The sequence below is a fragment of the Podarcis tiliguerta genome, assembly GCF_965153285.1.
Source record: "Podarcis tiliguerta genome assembly, chromosome: 9".
NCBI lineage: Eukaryota > Metazoa > Chordata > Lepidosauria > Squamata > Lacertidae > Podarcis > Podarcis tiliguerta.
This window is the reverse complement of record NC_139542.1, coordinates 38,181,409-38,201,449: the sequence shown is the minus strand read 5'-3', so window position 1 is coordinate 38,201,449 and position 20,041 is coordinate 38,181,409. Positions and strand designations below refer to the sequence as shown.

Sequence of the window (20,041 nt, the reverse complement as noted above, 5' to 3'; positions counted from 1 at the left end):
TCTTGAGAAATGGTCTTCCAATATATATTTTTTGCCAAGGAGGAGGATAGTTTCAGATCCAGCTACGTCACAATTAATAATTATGTTGTTTTTTGCCTGTTTTTTGCATAAATATGTGTCTGTGTGAAAGGCTTCCTAGTTCATTGCTTTTGTAGTGCTTTCAATACTATTCAAATAACCTGTCTGGATCATCACTTATTTTTTTCCTTAGTGTGAACTCTTTACAATAGTAATAGCTTGAAGGTTAGAGCTGCACCTTCCAGTATTGCTTATAAACAACACTGTATCCCTAACCAGTATATAGTAATGTGGAAACATGGATGTGTACTTCATCCATTCCCATGTAACTTCTTTATAAACAATTATGCCTCAAAGACCAGGTATGAGAAATTCATTCCATCTGTCAAAGGGAAAAGAAAGCTCTCTTCACTGCTTAATGCAAACAACATGCAACCCTTTTCCTTCACTAAGCAGGCCTCCATCTACTGCTTAGAAGTAGCCTTAAGTTCTTTTTGCAAGGAGAATCTGCTGAACGTTAATTACAATAAAACTAAAGTGGATACCTTAGGGAATAAAACAGCTCTCCACACCTGGTGCTTAAATTCCCATATAATTGAACAAGCAGAATCATACCAGTCCTTTGGAGCACTATTTTCTAGCGCTGAGAAATGAGGAAATTATTTCAGTGATCAAATACGGGGAGTTCTGAGGCTCATGAATGGAGGTGGCTTGCCTTTTTCAGGCCATATTGACCCATGATCAGCCCACTGGGGGCTGCATATCAAACGGGGCATGGCTGAAGTGTAAAAGTAGGTGTGGCTGATTTTCAAATTATTTTTAAAAAATAAAGGACACGTTTTGGGGACCATGGGCAGATTCACAAAAAAACTTCTGGGATCACAGAATCGCAGTAGGAGTCATCAGTAAATTATTTAAAATTATTGGTTAAAGCTAACATATTTTGCCAGAGAAAATTACTGAAAGTATGTTTGTTAGAACAGATTCAATCCAGCATGGCTAAATTAGAGTACCTAGTATATATTATTTACTCAGGTCTTGGAGTATTTTTCCTCCGATAAACTGCATTCATAGATAGAGGAATTCTGTCCCTAACCACGAATTCAAAAACAGCATGATAGGTAAATAAACATAGTTTTTCTTGGTCCCCACAAAGCTTGCCCCCTAGTTTTTGTTTGAATGGGTGCACTCCGGGAAATGCTTTAATCTGGCTTGGATTTCAGTTTAATATACAAACAGTTTCAGAGAGAAAAAATTGCAGTACTCCTTGCGCTCTGTGGCATTGCATGTGCAAAGATGGGAAAACAGGATTTGCCACAATGTTACTGTGCTGATCTATAACATAAAATAGTAAAAGTAAAGGGACCCCTGACCATTCGGTCCAGTCGTGGCCGACTCTGGGGTTGCGGCGCTCATCTTGCTTTATTGGCTGAGGGAGCCGGCATACAGCTTCCAGGTCATATGGACAGCATGACTAAGCCGCTTCTGGCGAACCAGAGCAGCGCACGAAAACGCCGTTTACCTTCCCACTGGAGCAGTACCTATTTATCTACTTGCACTTTGATGTGCTTTCGAACTGCTAGGTTGGCAACGGGAACTTACCCCATCGCGGGGATTCGAACTGCTGACCTTCTGATCGGCATGCCCTAGGCTCTGTGGTTTAGACCACAGCACCACCCGCGTCCCTAATAAAATATTAAGTTCAAATTCCTTCCTCACTAAATTGCTCAAGGAGCATGAGGATTGGTTTACAAAAACTGATTATTTGGGTTGTGGTCAACACTAGTCCCACTCTGAGTAGACCCTTTAAATTAATGTTATATCCATCAACTACCCTGAGAAGGTGTTTCCATGCGCTGCTCTGGTTTGCCATAAGCAGCTTAGTCATGCTGGCCACATGACCTGGAAGCTTTACGCCGGTTCCCTCGGCCAGTAAAGTGAGATGAGCGCAGCAACCCCAGAGTTCTTCGTGACTAGACCTAATGGCCAGGGGTCCCTTTACCATTACCTTTACTCTGAGAAGGACTACCATCCTTTGCTTTTAAATAAAGTCTGCCAGAAAGTCAAAGAGAAGAATGGTTTACACATTCAGGTGCTTTATTGATTTTTAGGCAATGAGTGTACTCTTACATTATCACCTTGCTCTTTACCTTTTAGACACTGTAGGTTCATATACATGTATTAAAATGTGGCTAATGAGTGAAACAAATAAAACCGAAAAATCCTTATCTGGAATATTATTTGCATTAAAGTTATCTTTTCCTCTAGGTAGATAAGACAATCAGCATTGGCTGTGTGGACTAAATAAGATAAGCAAATCAGATCAAATATTGTATTTAGAAATGCCAACTCTGGTTTTTCTCCTTTTCACTTCACTGGAATATCCTCATATACTATCTAATCTTAATTAGTTTAACTTGCAGTATCTCATGTCCTCTTATTGTTTCCATTTTGTAACTAAAAACAGAATAGGACTGAGAGCCCTAGTTGCAGAAGGGAATGCTTGACCAGCTTGTGCTTGTTTTTGTTGTCATTCTGCCACTCTCTGGTCATTTGTGGAACTACAGCGTTCTCTACTAAAACCAAATGTTATTGCAGTTCCTTTATATGGCTTGGTTGGAGCCTACTGTATTTTATTACTGTATCTATTAAGGGTAGCCAACTTGGTACTCTCTGGATGTTGTAGATTACAGCTCCCATCATCAATATTGACTGAGCTTATTGGGAGTTATTGTCCAAAATATTTGATGGAAAACCATGTCATCTGCCTCTGCTGTTGATTTTTTAATTTTAGAACTCTACTAATACTACATCATCATCATCATTATACCACTTTCCATGTTTTTTTCTCAAGGTGATGCATATAATATGTTAAAACAGCTAAACAGTTATATAGTTTTGTAATAGCAAAATTGCACTCTGTCCCATCAGTGGATTGACTTGAAAATGGAGGGTGGGATTTCAAATCAGAGGTTTCCCTTGTAGGGTGGGCTGGAGCAGGTAACCGTTTCTCAGCTCTACACCTGTGAAATGTTAAAACTGCAACCCAGCTCAGAGGGTTCTCAGGATGATGAACTACAGTGGTACCTTGGTTTACGAAGTTAATTCATTCTGGAAGAAGAAGAAGAAGAAGAAGAAGAAGAAGAAGAAGAAGAAGAAGAAGAGTTTGGATTTGATATCCCGCCTTTCAATCCCTTTAAAGAGTCTCAAAGCGGCTAACATTCTCCTTTCCCTTCCTCCCCCACAACAAACACTCTGTGAGGTGAGTGGGGCTGAGAGACTTCAAAGAAGTGTGACTGGCCCAAGGTCACCCAGCAGCTGCATGTGGAGGAGCGGAGACTCGAACCCGGTTTCCCAGATTACGAGACTACCGCTCTTAACCACTACACCACACTGGCTCTCCCAGTGGAGAATGGAAGTCCATTCTTAAATCGAAACCGTTCTTAAACCGAGGTATGCTTTCCCTAATGAGGCCTCCTGCTGCCGGTGGCCTTCCACCGTTTGGATTTTGTTCTTAGACAGAGGTAAGGTTTACAAACCGGGACACTATTTCCGGTTTTGCAGTGCTCATAAACCGAATCGTTCTTAAACAGGACTGTTCTTAAACCAAGGTACCACTGTACAGCTACAGCAGCTGGTGTTTTTAAAGTACACAATGTGCCACACACTGAATATTCACAATATTTTAACTTGGACTGTCATTTCTGTTTGGGCTTAAAATGAGGATTTTGTGAAGAGTAAAATACACACAAAAAGCTGAAATTTCGTTTGAGCCTTAGTTACATCTATGTTTTTCAAATGATTATATTTGCCTTTACCTTAGTTACTTGTAATGTTTACTAAGAATAAAATAGTTTTTGAACTAAGTCTAAACATGTATAACTTTGTTTGTGGATATCATTCTCCTGTTCTAGTCCTTCTTTCTGTCTTTCCCCCTTTCTCTGTTGTCTGGTTATCTACTGAAATTTATAATGTTAAAATCTTTGGGGTAATCTTATTTGCTTATGATGTTTGTTATTGTGTCGTGTGCGTACATCAATGATACTTTTAAAATAACAACATTATTGATCTTAGGTGGTGGTGTTTATACTTGAAAATACAATGGAAAAAATAATTCCACGGTGCATGTGCAAATATCCCTTCCATTACTGTTATTCATATAACGACAATATTCCCCTTAGGAGCCTAAGGAGTTCCAATGCAGAGCATTTAATATCAAGGCAAGATTCAACCCTAGCATCATTTTAAATGTTAAGCACTTTGGTCAGTTTACTGTAATGAAGCTGAAAAACTCTGGCATTGATTTTCATCCTTTTAAGCTAATATATTTATCCAGAAAGAGAGTATAATCTCAAGTTTGTGCTTCAAGGGATGAGTTACTACACAAAGCTGGATCTGATAAATATCATATTTCATTTGAGCCATGATAAGAGCCATTTCTTTCATATAGAATAGCATCACTTTATCTCCAAAGCATCAAGAAAAGGGCTTAAAGTCAAGAATAATATAATCTGATAAATGCTGGTATAACTTTATATTTAAGAACCATGAATCCTCTGGCCTCAACCCCCCTGAGCAAAATCATCTGAAGCAAAATAATATCCTGCTATACCAAGGGTTCTCCCTTGCAAACTCTCCACCTATATATAATGCCTTGGTAATGTACCTTGTCACATCCTCTTCCTCCTCCTCCTCTCTAGAGTTTGTAAGTTTTCTTCTTGAATATTCATGGACCTCGATTAAGCCTTCAGGCAGAAGAATTTTATAATAGTGTTATTTATAACAGATGTTCTGTGGAACTACTTTGTGCTTGCAGTACAGGTAATTTGTTGAACTTTCAAGGCAAGAGAAGGCTCTTTGAAGAAATCCACACAATGCAGTCCTCTGCAATCTACAGAAATGCTTTCAGCCATAGAAAAAAGGAGAAAGTTATACCATCCGTCAGAAGTGGATTTAATGAGACAGAGGGTGGCATGTAGTATATTGAGTCAGGCTTTTAAAGCTGCTTACTCTCACTGTCACTCCCAGGATTCTGGCTAAATTTGTCTTTTATATATTTGGTTGACTGACGAAGCAGGAAAACGTCTTGGGAGCCATGGAGTGAATGGAATCCCTTGGGACGAAAATGGCTGTCTGAAGGTGGCTTAGTCAAGTAGCATCAAGCTAAGGTTGTGCTGCCCAATACTGAATGAGATGACCATTACTCTGACTCAGTAGTCCACTTTAGGCATTCAAAAGATTGCATGAGGGATCAAACTATGAAGCTGCCTTGGGACATGGGCGTTAGCTATGCCTCTCCTTATTTTCATGCCTTGAAAAGAAGAGAAGAAGAGAAGAGTTTGGATTTGATATCCCGCTTTATCACTACCCTAAGGAGTCTCAAAGCGGCTAACAATCTCCTTTTCCCTTCCTCCCCCACAACAAACACTCTGTGAGGTGAGTGGGGCTGAGAGACTTCAAAGAAGTGTGACTAGCCCAAGGTTACCCAGCAGCTGCATGTGGAAGAGTGGGGAATCAAACCCGGTTCACCAGATTATGAGTCCACCGCTCTTAACCACTACACCACGCTGGCTCTCTTGAAGAGTACAAAGGTCATAAGGAGATGCTAACCATGTTTAGCTGAACACGATTAGGCTAGCTTGGAAGAGAATAGTTGATTATACAGGATGCGGCGGATTCTAACCACGGTATTCTCAATCCATGAAGGATTATCAGTGTGTAAACATGTTATGGGAGTTGGCATGCAGAGAGATGTTGGAGATGGGGTTTTTTTGTGCACCCGCTCCTTACCTTTTTTTGAATGCCTGAAGAGGTCTACTCTGTATCTTTCATATGTTTATATAGCCTTCTCTAGTTCTCTTATGGCCAGAATTTAATGAGTTGGAAAATAAGCTGAATAAAATCCTAAATCCTAAAATCTTTGCAACTCAGCATTTCTCCAGATTTCACACTCATCTTTAAGAAACTGAACAGTCCTGAGTTGTGAAGAAGTGTGTATATAAGCAACTAGCTGGGTTGCAAATCAACTTCAAATAGCAGGAGAGAGTTTTAGGTATATGGACACTGCTAGTGATTTTTCTTAAAGGCTTGACATGTATAGCTCTGAAACTACTTTACTGGATAAGAGATTAGTAAACTCCAGTTCTTGTGGATATCATTTTTAAGCGGATTATGTTGGTTCACTGAGGTCTGTTTACTTCATTTTATGTGCAGTGTATATGTGAAGGGATTACTTCCCCTCCCTCTTGGTCAACTACTCAGTTTTTGGAAATGCATTGCCTTTTTTTGAAAAGCTCCTATTTGCTTTTCCAAAAGTTGTTGGAAAGGCTGAAAAGTATCTTTTAAAAAATAACCTATAGAAATTTGTTGGATCAAGCCACAGAAATTATGATACCAGTGTATACAGCTGGAATATGTGTCTCCATCAAGTTTCCTGCCTGAAAATGTTTTCCCTTTGGACATTGCAGTACGGATTCAGAACATTACAGTAGCGTATCAACTGGTGAGACCACTGAGCAGAAACAGGCAAAATAAAAATGACCCCCAAAATATCTCTGAATGTTCTGGAGAGCTGTTGCCAATCAAGGGTTGATAGTATCAGGATCAATAATATGACTTAGTGCAGTGATCCTGCCCTGTTTAGGAAGGATTTTGAGGCTAGGGAAGGAGGTGCTATAGAGAACCATAAAGGTGCTACAACCTGGTACAGGTTAAGGCTCCATTGCAAATCAGTCCCCAACCCCATCCTGTGCCTGACACAATATATATCAATGATGTTTGTAGATATACTCTAGATTTCTCTATGTGTATCTACTAAGCTGATTTAATAAATCTTTTTCTTTCTTAACTGATCTTACAGTTGGGTTGGCTTCAGAGCCATTACCCCTAGAGTAGGGGTAAGGAACCTGCAGCCCTAAGGATGCTGTTGGGCTCCCAGTTCCTATCAGCCCAGGGCAGCATGGCTGATGGCCAGGATTGATGGGAACATCCCTGCAACACTTGGTGGGCCACAAGTTCCTCACCTTTGTGCTAGGGTATGCCTTTGGACTGAGTGCTCACTGGAAGGACAGATCCTGAAGCTGAGACTCCAATACTTTGGTCACCTCATGAGAAGAGAAGACTCCCTGGAAAAGACCCTGATGTTGGGAAAGATGGAGGGCACAAGGAGAAGGGGATGACAGAGGACGAGATGGTTGGATAGCATTCTTGAAGCTACCTGCATGAGTTTGACCAAACTGCGGGAGGCAGTGGAAGACAGGAGTGCCTGGCGTGCTCTGGTCCATGGGGTCATGAAGAGTCGGACACGACTAAACGACTAAACAACAACAACAACATGCCTTTGGACAGCAGTAATTGACCTAAATGTGTCTCCTCCGCCTTTCACAATTCTGTTTCTACTTATTTATTATTTTCCATTTATCCTCATAACTGTGATGGTGGTGATGATACCAAGATGCTACTCAGATGCCCTGAGACAAAAGGCTGGGAGTACCATATAGAATCTCCTCCAACATAAGATGTCTGATTCACTCCAGACATCTACGTGAGACTGTAACTCTAGATTTGGCTTCTACCCAAGAAGAAATTCCAGGTTCACTGACTCATCCTCCTGCTACACTGCTATTATATTGCCTGCTGCAGCCTTTTGGTAGGTGGCCCCTTGCCAGTGCTTTTTTTTAATTATCAAACCTTAGTAGGATGATTAGGATGAAGACCACTACCATCCCAACTCCAGAATTAAGGGCCACAGTTTATTACTGGGCAAAAATAGTAGTACAGGCAAAAGTAAAATGCCACTGCATATTGATTGGGCCTTTGGAACAGGACAATGGCAGATGCTCCTATCCTCATAATAAAGACTTAATATGAAGCACCATTAAACATGAACACTGGACACCAGATTCCAGAAAGGGTGGGTACCATTTCCCCATTTCCAGCCTCCCTTTCTCTATCTATGCTATTAAAAACAGCAAAGCAGGAAAGAACATATATAACAGTGATTCTTCACTGCAGATGATTTACAAGCAGGGAGCACAATCTGGTCATTCCTGCTAAAGGCTTAGGAACTGGACAGATGTGATTGCAGTTTCTAGTTGCCAATATGTGAAACTTCTATACTCAGCCCTCTCCCATCTCCATAATCTTTTAGGCCTATCTGACCTTTCAAGACTTATCCTACTGCTTTCTACAGGACATGGGTGTTTTGCACAGTCTTTACAGCAGTGGGTAAGGCATGACTGACTGAACGAATCATTTTGGTCACTGACCAGACTGGAGGCATGACTGGACAAAAGTATCCATGCATGTGTACACACCTGTGAAAATCAGCCTTTTGTTTCTTCATCCCCTTCTTTGCTATTTATTTTGTATATGGCATACAATAGCAAGAGCAGCATTAAGGAATAACAACTGACTCATATAACTGTATAATTATATGTAAGTTCCAGAGGAGTAGCTATGTTAGTCAGTTGAGGGAAAAACAACAACTGACAAATGTTGTGTGTTACAGAAGATTTATCAGAGTTCATCAGATGATTAGAAAGTGTGATCCTTAGGCAGTGGGAGCAGATACCGTATTTTTTTGCACCATAACACTCACTTTTTTCCTCCTAGAAAGTAAGGGGAAATGTCTGTGCGTGTTATGGAGGGAATGTCTACGGGTGGCATGCCTACGGATTTTCCTCCTCTAAAAACTACGTGCATGTTATGGTCAGGTGCGTGTTATAGAGCAAAAAATACGGTATGTAGAACTTGGGAGTTAAAATGGCAATGAAATGTGAAAAGTACTGCCCGTACAATTAAGAGCTTAAACGTATGCAGAATAAGCAGTGTGACTCTCCTCAACAGCAGCTATTGGAGATAATTTGTACTCTGCAATGTCAAGAGTAATGTATTAACCCCTGTAGTGGAACAGGAAGGCACGGTCTCTCTTCAGTTCAAAATAAAGAACACTTTTTGATATGTTGTGATTTAGCAGTTTCATGCCAGAATTCCCCTTTGCTCAAGGATGGTACCTTAAAGTCAGTAACCTTGCGTGTTCTGAAATCTTTTACTGTTTCTGTATATTGCCAGTGCAAGTGTCAGATTTGTGGTAACAGTATTGCTGGCACATTATAGCATGCATTACATAGGAAGTGCCTGATGTAAACACTTAAGGTCACACCCAGGACTCTGCTAGACTGGTAAAGAAAAAGCGATTTATATGAGTTGCATGTGTGATATAACATTATGCCATCAGATGGCAACGTAGAGTCCCATTTTTCTCTACCCGTTTTCCCTGTTTAAATTTCGCTTTAAACTGAAACACTTCTTTGATGAGTCTAGATCCAGCCCCACAATGTATATTTAAAGCATTCCTATATCATTTTAAGTTATGGCTTCCTCCAAAGAAGCATGGGAACCATAGTTTCTTAAGGGTGCTGGGAACTGTAGCTTTGTGGGCACACTTAAGAGACCACAGCTCCCAGGATTCTTTGGGGGAAGTAACGACTGTTGAGATGGTGTAAGAGTGCTTTAAATGTTTGGTGTGGATGATGTTAGATGAGCTTCTGTGCATAGGCTTCATGTAGAAAGTTTGGATTTGTAAGCCATAATGCAAAGGCATCAGTGTTGCATCACCGAGAATGAGAGGACTGATATACAACTTTTCCAAAATAAGGGGGGCGGATTTTAAAGTTGCTTTAAAATACCAGATTGGTCTTTCCACTTGTAAGAACTGCATTCCTATTAAGCCATTGTTCAAAGTTATCACGTCAGGTCTTAAGGCCTAAACTTTGACTGAAACAAACAAACTTGTGTGCTTAATACAAATATTTGGTGTATAAATGTTGTTCTTAGCTCTTCTTGTTGCAATATATAGGAGAGTTACTCCACGGTGCTTATTTCTACACTACTTTTTGTTTTGTATAAATTTAAAAAGTGGCACGCATCATTACTTGGGCACCTATCACCAACTCTGACTTTCTTGCAGTTATTGAAATCATGATGTTATATGATCACATATGAAACCCAGAAATTCTTGGTCTATCTAGCTCAGGAGTGTCTGTTCCATTGATGGGGAGACTCTGCCTCCTCTCAGATGTTGTTGGACACCAACTTCCATCCGCCCCTGCCAGCATGGCCAGTGCTCAGGGAGGATGAGAGTTGTAGTCCAGGAATATCTGGAAAACAGGTTTAGTTACCCCAATCTACAGGTTTAGACACCCCAATCTACACTGACTGGCATCAGTTCTCCAGGGTTTCAGACAGCCCTACCAGGGACTGAACCTGTATGCAAAATGAGCACATACACCTGCGCTCTATCACTAAATTAAGGTCTCTCCAAACTTATGCTGCACAGAGTACATGCTGCTTCTGAATGGAAACTGGAATCCATGTAGGAAATGTATCATATGAAATAGCTCTAATTTTCCTAACACATCAAACCTCCACTTTAAAGCCTTATTATGGTGTTTCACGAAACTGTAAGTTGTCATAATACATAGGAACCCAGATGATGAGGAGACAAGAAAAGGCTGAAGACTATGGATATGTCATTGTCAAGTTGTTGTTGTTTAAAGCCAACAGGATAAGTGAACCCACTGAACCCAAACCAAAATTAAACCATCAGTGCCTGCCCTCCAGGAACCTGATATTATTCATATTAATTAATCTGCTGAACCAACCATTCTTCTGGACAGACCTTTGTGTTTAATCAAGTAATATCATAATAGTATCAATATTATTGTCACATTCATAAGTAACATTTTCCATAATGGAAAGGCCCCTCTTATTTCTTGGCTTTTCTACTTTCTTAATCCATTAACCTTTTGTTCCTTTGTGAACAGGGATTTCCCTTCCACTTTTTGATACATTAATTCCAGCCTTGGGCTGCCTCGGAGCCAGAAATTGATTTAATTTGCTACGTAAGCAATTCTTAATCGGTGGCAGCTCAACTCTGCTTGCCATAACTGCTAAAGAGACATTTGCAGTGCTCCGATTTTAGGTCAGCTTTGCAGAAATGCTATTATGTTTGCAAGCTCTCTCAAACAGAAGTAGAAGCCTTATTTTAAGGTAAAGGTAAAGGTACCCCTGCCCGTACGGGCCAGTCTTGACAGACTCTAGGGTTGTGTGCTCATCTCACTCTATAGGCCGGGAGCCAGCGCTGTCCGCAGACACTTTCGGGTCACGTGGCCAGCATGACAAGCTGCATCTGGCGAGCCAGCGCAACACATGGAACGCCGTTTACCTTCCCGCTGGTAAGCGGTCCCTATTTATCTACTTGGACCCGGGGGTGCTTTTGAACTGCTAGGTTGACAGGCGCTGGGACCGAATGACGGGAGCACACCCCGCCGCGGGGATTCGAACCACCGACCATGCAATCGGCAAGTCCTAGGTGCTGAGGTTTTACCCATAGCGCCACCCGCGTCCCTATCCTTATTTTACTAATTTCCAATTAAAATTTGATTTGAGGTGCCACTATCAACAAAGAAAGCTCAAAAGAGTAAGTCTTAGTATAACGAATCAGCAAAGTAACTATTTCTACTTCTCAGACCACAGCTTTGTGCATTTTCCTTGTTCAGATGATTGCAAGAACCATCAAAAAGTCCAGTCAATGGAGGCTGGATGCCCTTTCTCAGAGGAAGAGAGAGCCGCTGCTACAAAGCCATTCCAGCACACAGTAATCTACATTAGCAATGTAGGAAGACATACATCATTAGTATCATTATTATCATTATTACTATTATTTATTAAAGTTCTGTACAGCCCTTCATCCAAGGATCACAGGGCAGTGTACAATTAAAAATAAATACATACATACCATAATAACAAACAAAAACATAACCCTCCACCCAGTTTCAATGGTTGTAGATGAATTAGCCAAAGGCCTGGGAGATGAGAAACATTTTTGCCTGGCACCTAAAGATATGTAATGAAGATGCCAGGCAAGTCTCCCTGGAGAGAGCACTCCACAAATGGGGAGCCACCATAGAAAAGGCCCATTCTCATGTTGCCACCCTCCAGACCTCTTGTGGAGGAGGCACATGAAGAAGGGCCTCAGGTGATGATTGCATGGTCTGGGCCAGTTGATATAGGGAGAGGCTGCCCTTGACGTATTGCGGTCCTGAGCCCTTTAAGGCTTTGTAGCTAAAAACTACTACTTTGAATTGAGCCTGGAAACTAATTGGCAGCCACTGCAGTTGGGCCAGGACTGGTGTTATATCCTCAAACTATCTTGCCCCAATGAGCAACCTAGCTGCTGAATTCTGAACCGGCTGAAGTTTCCGAACAGTCTTCAGAGGCAGCCCCCATGTTTAACACGTTGTAGTACTCTAACCTAGAGGTTACCAGAGCATAGGCAACAGAAATTAGGCTGTCCAGACAGGGGCACAGCTGGGTCACTAGCTGAAGCTGATGGAAGGCACTCTGCACCATTGAGGCGACCTGTACCTCAAGCAACATAGGAAGCTGCCATATACTGAGTTATATTGGTCCATCTAGCTCAGTAATGTCTTTGCTGAGTAGAAGTGGCTCTTCAGGGTTTCTCTTCCAGCTCTATGCCAGTTTCTTCCATGGAATCGCCTGCCCTCTTTTGGCTGGCTCATCTACTTCTGTTACTTTCCTGCAGTAGGACTAGAATTGGTAGCCCCTGCTCTACAAGCAACAGCTGTGACCAACCACCCAGTCAGCAAGCCACTCCTTGTGGTTTTTATATTCATCCTTTTCCAATGTTCCCTTTTTATTCAGGGCTTTATTTTATTATTCTTTTCTCTTGTTTTCTGCATTTGAAAGCCGTTGTAGCTTTAAGAGACACCTGAACTAACAATTCCTATCTGAAGTACTGCGTAGAAATTCTTAAGCGCAAAGGTTGGTCGAAGGATCAAAACCAGAATAAACAAATTCTATTTTAACTCTCTGTCTTGGCTAACTCCTGTAATAACGTAAATAGAATTTATTTGCATTACTGCTACGGGTTCAGACAAAGAAAATAGTCTATGAAGACAGAAGCACAAGGTTCCGTGACAATTATAAATGGGAAAGAGCAACTTTGACAATCTCTGTGATCCGTTCTTTTGTGTCACTTTGGAGATTTCTATGGCTTTTATGATTGACAATCTGTGGCATCATTAAAAATTTGAGACTATCTTCATTTCATTTCTGTATTTCAATTTTTCCATCTACTGGAAAACTAAGCTCAATTTTTGTTGCTGAGCCAAATGAAAATAAAATTTACATTGCTTTATTGTAATATACACAACAAAACACAATAATTCTTTTCCCATATATTAGAAAGACCATTTAGCAGTTTTGGTGATTTCTATGTACTAGTTTTCCTGTTCAGTTTGTGTTAGCGTTAATAAATTTTGTTTTGTGCTGGAGTGCTTGAACTTGTGTCACCAGGCATAACACTCAGGTCATCTTCAGAGGCCTGTCTGGTTGTGCTACAACCTGCATTTGTCCATCTAGCAACAACTAGGAAGAGTGCCTAACAATCAGCCCTGAGTGCTCACTGGAAGGACAGATCGTGAAGCTGAGACTCCAATACTTTGACCACCTCATGAGAAGAGAAGACTCCCTGGAAAAGACCATGATGTTGGGAAAGCTTGAGGGCACAAGGAGAAGGGGACGACAGAGGACAAGATGGTTGGACAGTGTTCTCGAAGCTACCAGCATGAGTTTGACCAAACTGCGGGAGGCAGTGGAAGACAGAAGTGCCTGGAGTGCTCTGGTCCATGGGGTCACGAAGAGTCAGACACGACTAAACGACTAAACAACAACAAGGAAGAGTGCCTTCTCTGTGGTGGCACCCATAGTCTGGAATGGCCTCCCTGACAAATAAGTAGCAGACCAATGCAATTATAGTGTTGGCACATGTTGAAGGCCTTTGCTAGTTCCTCATAAGAACATAAAAATAATCCGCTGGATCAGGCCAATGGTCCATGCTAGTCCAGCATTCTGTTATCACGGTGTCCAACCAGATGTCTCTGGGAAACCCTGCTATTATGAGTGTCAATGTATTTGGATTACTTGTTATATTTAAATTTTAGTTTTATTGCACATTGCTTTTTTACTGTAATATTTTATACTGTTATTTTACATGCCTAGTGATGCTGGCACGACAAATGATACATACATACTTTAAACAAACACACTACTGCTTTCAAACACAAAGCAAAGGTAGCAAGGCATTCAGACCCACAAAGACTTTCAATCTTCTATCCTGAAAATTTTAAAATTGGGGACGCTTACAGATATGTCTTCACATAATTTTCATTTAGCAGAGAAACACATCTGCCAGAGTGACAGCTAAAATTCAAGGTTCTATATTTCCAAAGTCTTTCCAGATCTTAGAATCATCACAGAAACATGCAACTCCCTAAAAGAACTCTAGTTTAATGTTACAGCTTGCAAAATGTAATGGCATTTCACTTAGGATTTGGTTATGCTAAATCTGTTCTATTGTATCTAGCAATTTTACATAGTATGCTTATAACTGAAGACAGGAGTGCCTGGCGTGCTCTGGTCCATGGGGTCACGAAGAGTCGGACATGACTAAACGACTAAACAACAACAACAATGCTTATAATTGTCTCCTCCAGACAAACTTTCAGACAAAATGCCTCGTCCAGACAAACCATTAGCCCGAGTTCAGAGAAAATGCTAAGCCAAACCATAGCTTGGCAAATAGCAGCCAAAGGACTGAGGGAGGAGCATAGCAGCTGCAATCTCCTCTCTGAGAGCCCTCATGCTTGTGCATTCACACTAAGCCACAGTTTGTCTTAGAATTATGTTTGAATTAAACAGCAGAAGTTTCCAGTGGCTCTCAGCCAGTATAGTGTAGTGGTTAGTGTGTTGGACTAGGGCCTGGGAGAGCTGAGTTCAAATCCCCACTTAGCCATGATGCTCACTGTTTCTCAGCCTAACCTACCTGATAGTTGTTGTGAGAATAAAATGAGGCGAGAACGAGATATGTAAGCCTCCTTGAGCTTTTTGGAGAAAAGGTGGAATACAAATGTAAGAACGAATAAAATAAAACATAATCTCTATAGACCACTGGGCGGGGAAGCAGGAGACAGGACTTCAGGTCCATCAGAGGAAAATAGGTGAACATGGCCCGCTTCACCTTTTGCACATTGTGCAGGGGGCAGATAATGTAAGGCTGGGTCAGAAGAGAGATCAGAATGGAGACTGCTTTCCCGCCCCACTGCTGGAATCTTTGGGATTTCTTCCCTCCCACAAGGCTCCTAGCACTTGCTATGGCGGGATCTCAGTTCCACTGCAGTGGGGGAATGAAGAGACAAGGCTATTCTCCCTGCAAGCTAAAGAGAAAAGGCTATCCACCCTGCAAGCTGCATTCCCAGTGAAATTTTGACTGCCTTGACCTGTAATTACTTCCAAGAAGAACAAGAGACATATCTGCATGCTACGTAATTAAGTGAACGTCATTACAGCCTTCTGAATCTTTTAACTCTACTAAATGAAAACCAAAGTAAACAAAACCTTAATGCTTAGGTAATCGCAAGCTCTTGGAATTTTTATGGGTGTTAGAATCATTGTGTTCATTAGTTTTATCTTAGGAATGTAGACTAAACTTCTACAAATTTGTTTTGCAAATCTATGAGTCTCTGGGTGTTGGCAGCTTCTGTGCTAGTTGTGGAGCAAGTGGTGAGACTGGGATTTATTTTGCTGTGTTTCCTGAGCCTTTTCTGATTTTCTTTGTATGTTATCTTGTAGGTGTGTGCAGGTACCCACAACAGTAAATCTCACTTTGCCAAGGCAAATGGTAATGGAAGCAAGATATGTGGATGTATAGAAGAATGATACATAAGCTTCTGTGCCTGGTAACTTCTTGTTATCACTGAATGGCTCTGGAGAATATCTCAGAAAATACTACTGTTATCAAAATTTCATTTCTTGATGATCCTCTTACAAAGATCAAGAATGCTAGACTGTAGCAACCTGAAAGGCGACTTGCCACCCTCCCAAAAATACTGTTTTCACCCAGTGGCAGCTGCTGCCTACTAGACTTGGTAGAGCTGCCAGGTCACAGGGACATGGCCAATGAGGTAATAGAGACATTGCCAAGTTGCTCTGGTTTTCCCCCCATCCTGCTCTCTTGCAAAAAACTGTACAACTACTTGGCACCTAAACTGAAAGGTATCTTACTTTGGTTCAGAAGGCGTCTCTGCTGTCACAGTTGCTCCTCTGCTGGGAGAACAGTTGTAGGGTCTCCACCTCTTCTGGTTCTCTCCCTGTCTTCCTCCTTTGCAAAGAAACAGTGGCTCCTTCAACATTTCCATTTTATTAACACATAACAACTAATATAAGTGTTTTTCCTCAGTTCATGAGGACTGTAATCTCATCAACATTATCCCAAGGAAAATATATCAGTCTACTTAATTTGTATTTATTGTTCACTGGGACAAATACAGCAGCAAATACCTATACCATGTTAACCATGGGCTGCTTATTCCTTTGTCTCTCTTGCAGCTATTGTGTGGGCTGCAGGGCTTTGCTTACTCATTTACCACTGGCAGAACTTCACAGTGTTAATGAGTTGCATGATAGCCACCTCTCCTGCTTTGAAATGGCGACTGCCATACTGTAGGTCAGGGGTAGGCAGAGAATTGGTCTACTGGTAGTTTTCTGGGTGAGTGAAAGTAGTTTGGCAAGGATTTCTGACTCCCAAATATTTAACAATAGCAACAACAAAATGAGTATCTCACCACCTAATAAAGTTTGGTGTAACAAGGAGCTGATTATTCCTGTGAAAGGACTGTGAGCTCAGTTCAGTTCAGGTACTTAATATATATATATATCAATCTCTGAACTCAGAAGCCACCATGCTCTTTAATTCTAAGCGTATGTTTTTTTCAAATCTGGCTGTAGTTGGCAGCTCTCTGGGGTCTAATAAAACAAAAAGCAAATTCCACAAGCCTGAAGTCTGCCTCTCCATGCTCTGGATACTGGAGAGAAAGTGGTAAAAGGGATAAGAAGCCTCATTGGAAGGAACTATATATTGTTGGAATAAGCTAGAACTGGCGTGATGGCACAAAGAACCTTCTAGGGCACAAAGCCTCTAGGGCACCACCAGTATTTCTAGGTTCTGCGCTTTGCAGTTTAAGAATTACATTCCAGTTTTTTCTTGCAGTGTTACACACATCTTAGCATTCCAAAAGATCCTGAGGCTGGAGTGGTGCGCTTTTGTGGGGACATCAACATGGGTTGTACTAACATGGTGGCAAGCAAGATGCCACTGGTGCTGTACATCTTATGGAAAACTACGTTAATTAACTTTGGAGGGTTCTGGTTAACATCTCTTGAGTAGCAAATCCAGGGCACAACACTTGTAACATGTGAAGGAGAGAGAGCGAGGAGACCATCCCATGAAATCCAGAAGCCTATTATGCCTGGGCTTAACCACATTATAGCCAAATCATACCCTTCTGTAACCTCCTTAAAAACAGTAACTGAGGGTTATTGAGCATTGGCGTTTTGGTAGAGGCAGCTTTGGGTGTAAATGTAAACAGCACAGATGTTGATATGACAACATGATTCCGAAACAGGGAAATTCCTGCTTGTGGACTTCCAATGGGCATCTGGTTGGTCACTGGGATATCTGGGTCCTGGACTAGATGGACCATTGGCCTGATCTTCTTATGTTCTTAAAACAGACAGAAGGTCCATCTACCTCAGTACTGTCTACACTTTCGGGCAGCTGCTCTATAGGGTTTTAGTCAGGGAACACTCCCAGTCATACCTGCCAAGGACTGAACCTGCATCGAAAGCCAGTCGCTCTACTCCCTACTGCTGTAAACCACCCTTCCGATCTTCAGATGAAGGGCAGTATAAAAATGTGATTAATAATAATAATAATAGTAATTATAATAATGCCACTGAGCAAGGGCTCTTCCCTGAGAGCCTCTCAAGACAGGAGCCATTCACCATGGCAAGGCCTTGTTTTTCTTCTTCAATCTCTGCTGAGGAGTGCTGTTGTTTTTGCGTTGGGAGGAGCTTTCTGAAATGCCTTTAGGCAGCGCGCCTTGCCAGAATCCAGAAGAGAGAGAGGGGAAAGGGGTCCCAGATTATACCATTAACTGGGGTGGGGGGGGATGCGCTTCAGAGACCACCTCTCGTTGCCTCTTTCCCTCCCTGCCCACCTCAGCCACGAGGCCGCTCTCCCCTCGCATTCCGCCGCTCTGATTGCTGCTCGCTGCTCCAGGTACCTCCCCCTCTTCGCCTTTTGTTTTAGTGTCAGGCAGCAGCCCAGTTTCCTGTTGATACCGGAATGTTGTGAATGGGCAGGGAAACGCCACCTTCTCCTGCTTCTCTCTCCCTTTCTCTCCCGGCCGCCACAGCTGGGAGAGCCTCTCTTGGCGTTCGCCCTCCCAGCTCCTGCCATTCCCTAGCCGAGACCAGAAAGAGAGCGAGGCCTTCGCAGCCTCCCCGAGAGCGCGCTCGAAACTTTCGAGGAAGGGGGAAAGCAAGAAGCGGCGGCGGCGGCGGCGCAGGAGGGACGCTTTGCCTCCTCTCCAGGCTGCGGGCGGCGGGAGCGGCAGGTGCAGGCGAAAGGGCAGCTCCAAGCCACGCCATGGAGGAGCAGAGGGAAGCCTAAGAAAGGGGTCCTCTTCCTCCTGTCGTCGATGGCTGAAGCCTGGAGGCTGGAAGAAGAAGAGGAGGAGCTGAAAGAGCTCGGCAGAAGGCACAGGAGACCCAGCTTGAACCCAGCAACAGGTAGGCGCGAGAGGGCAGGGAGAGGTGCGCCGAGGGAGCCCGGCAGGCGAATCCCGGGGCAGGGCTCCCAAGTGGGGAAGGGAGGCACGTGCTGGAGGGGTAGGGGGAGAATTCAGCGCCTATATATATATATTCAGGAGTTAGGTTCATGCACTTCAAAGAGCTGCAGATTTTACTTCGATGCCCTCGGGGGGTTTTATTGTCTGTGGTTGCCTTTCCCGACAAGCAACTCCACATGCTTAAGTCTCTCTCTCTGGGAACTGAAGGGATTGTAGTGTGACATGGCAAGGGGTTGGGGACAGTCAAGGTGTCTCTGGTGATAGGATCAAGCATCCTTTCTGATTCTGCCCTCCTGTTTCTGAATGTGCATTTAAGCTCCTTTGACATCTGTGGACGTTCACTGCAGAACACACTGGTGGTCATGTGGGCCTGGTCCTCAAATCCGGTCAAGACATGGGCTGTTACGTTGCACCTTAGCTGTGCCCCAGCAGCATACAGATTGAACTCTGTCCAAAAGGGAGTGCAGGCGCACTGTCTGGAATACATACATTTGGGTTCCCCCACCCCATTTCTCAGTGTATGCAGCGGTTTGATCTAGGGATTGGTTTGCAAACACTACCTTCCCTGTGGTGCCCTCCAGACATCAGCTTCAAGCAGAATGGTCAGGCGTAATGGGAGTTGTAGTCCAAAATATCTGGAGGCTCCATTTGGGGAAGGCTGCTGTAATAGATATGCAGAAGTCTTGTGGATGGGCTCAGTATTCGACTGTGGTGTTGCAAGCAACCAGGGGTTATGATGTCTGGGTCAGGAAAGGGGGGGGGGACGTTATTGGATCTTTGTGGAAGAACATTCTGGAACCACATATAATCTTATCTCATGGTGAGTCAGATGTAGTCACTCATGGTTCAGTGAAAGGATCATATTCCAATACATTTTTTCTTCCTGGTTGGTGTAGTCTACTCTACACTTGAACATTCCCTTTAGTTAGAACATTAACTTAAGGCACATCCAATGTATCTCTGGTAGTCAACATTGCTAAGTTTTCCACCAAAGATTTTTGTCCTTAACTATTTCTCTTAAGACCAGAATGTGGATCTTATGTGAAATAAGTATTCCTCCTAAGCTTAGCAGGAGAACACTTAGTGATATAGCACATGTTTTGCATGCAGAGAATTTCAGGTTCAGTCCCTGGGATGCAGGTCAGGCTAGGAATCTCCCCTGTCTGAAACCCTGCAGAGCCACTGCCACTTGGTTTAGAGAGTAATGAGCTAGATGCACCATTGGTGTATTTGTGTAAGCTTTCTGTGCA

General features: G+C 42.5%; 1 protein-coding gene and 1 long non-coding RNA gene across 7 annotated transcripts in view; one reads left to right on the top strand and one right to left on the bottom strand.

Annotated features, from left to right (window-relative positions):
* Window positions 1–20,041, bottom strand: part of LOC310685468 — a 190,912-nt gene that overhangs the window by 100,839 nt on the left and 70,032 nt on the right. The gene's annotated exons all lie outside the window — the stretch shown is intronic.
* SH3D19 (SH3 domain containing 19) overlaps window positions 18,280–20,041 on the top strand; it is a 59,928-nt gene continuing 58,166 nt past the window's right edge. For 4 of the 6 annotated variants that reach the window (XM_083457191.1, XM_083457189.1, XM_083457190.1 and 1 more), the window contains exon 1: window positions 18,599–18,732. In XM_083457191.1, coding sequence (XP_083313317.1) covers window positions 18,642–18,732 — 91 coding nt within the window. In that variant the 5' untranslated portion in view covers window positions 18,599–18,641. Of the gene's footprint in view, window positions 18,733–20,041 lie in introns of all 6 variants that reach the window. The other 2 variants (XM_083457194.1, XM_083457192.1) reach the window with 1 other exon arrangement.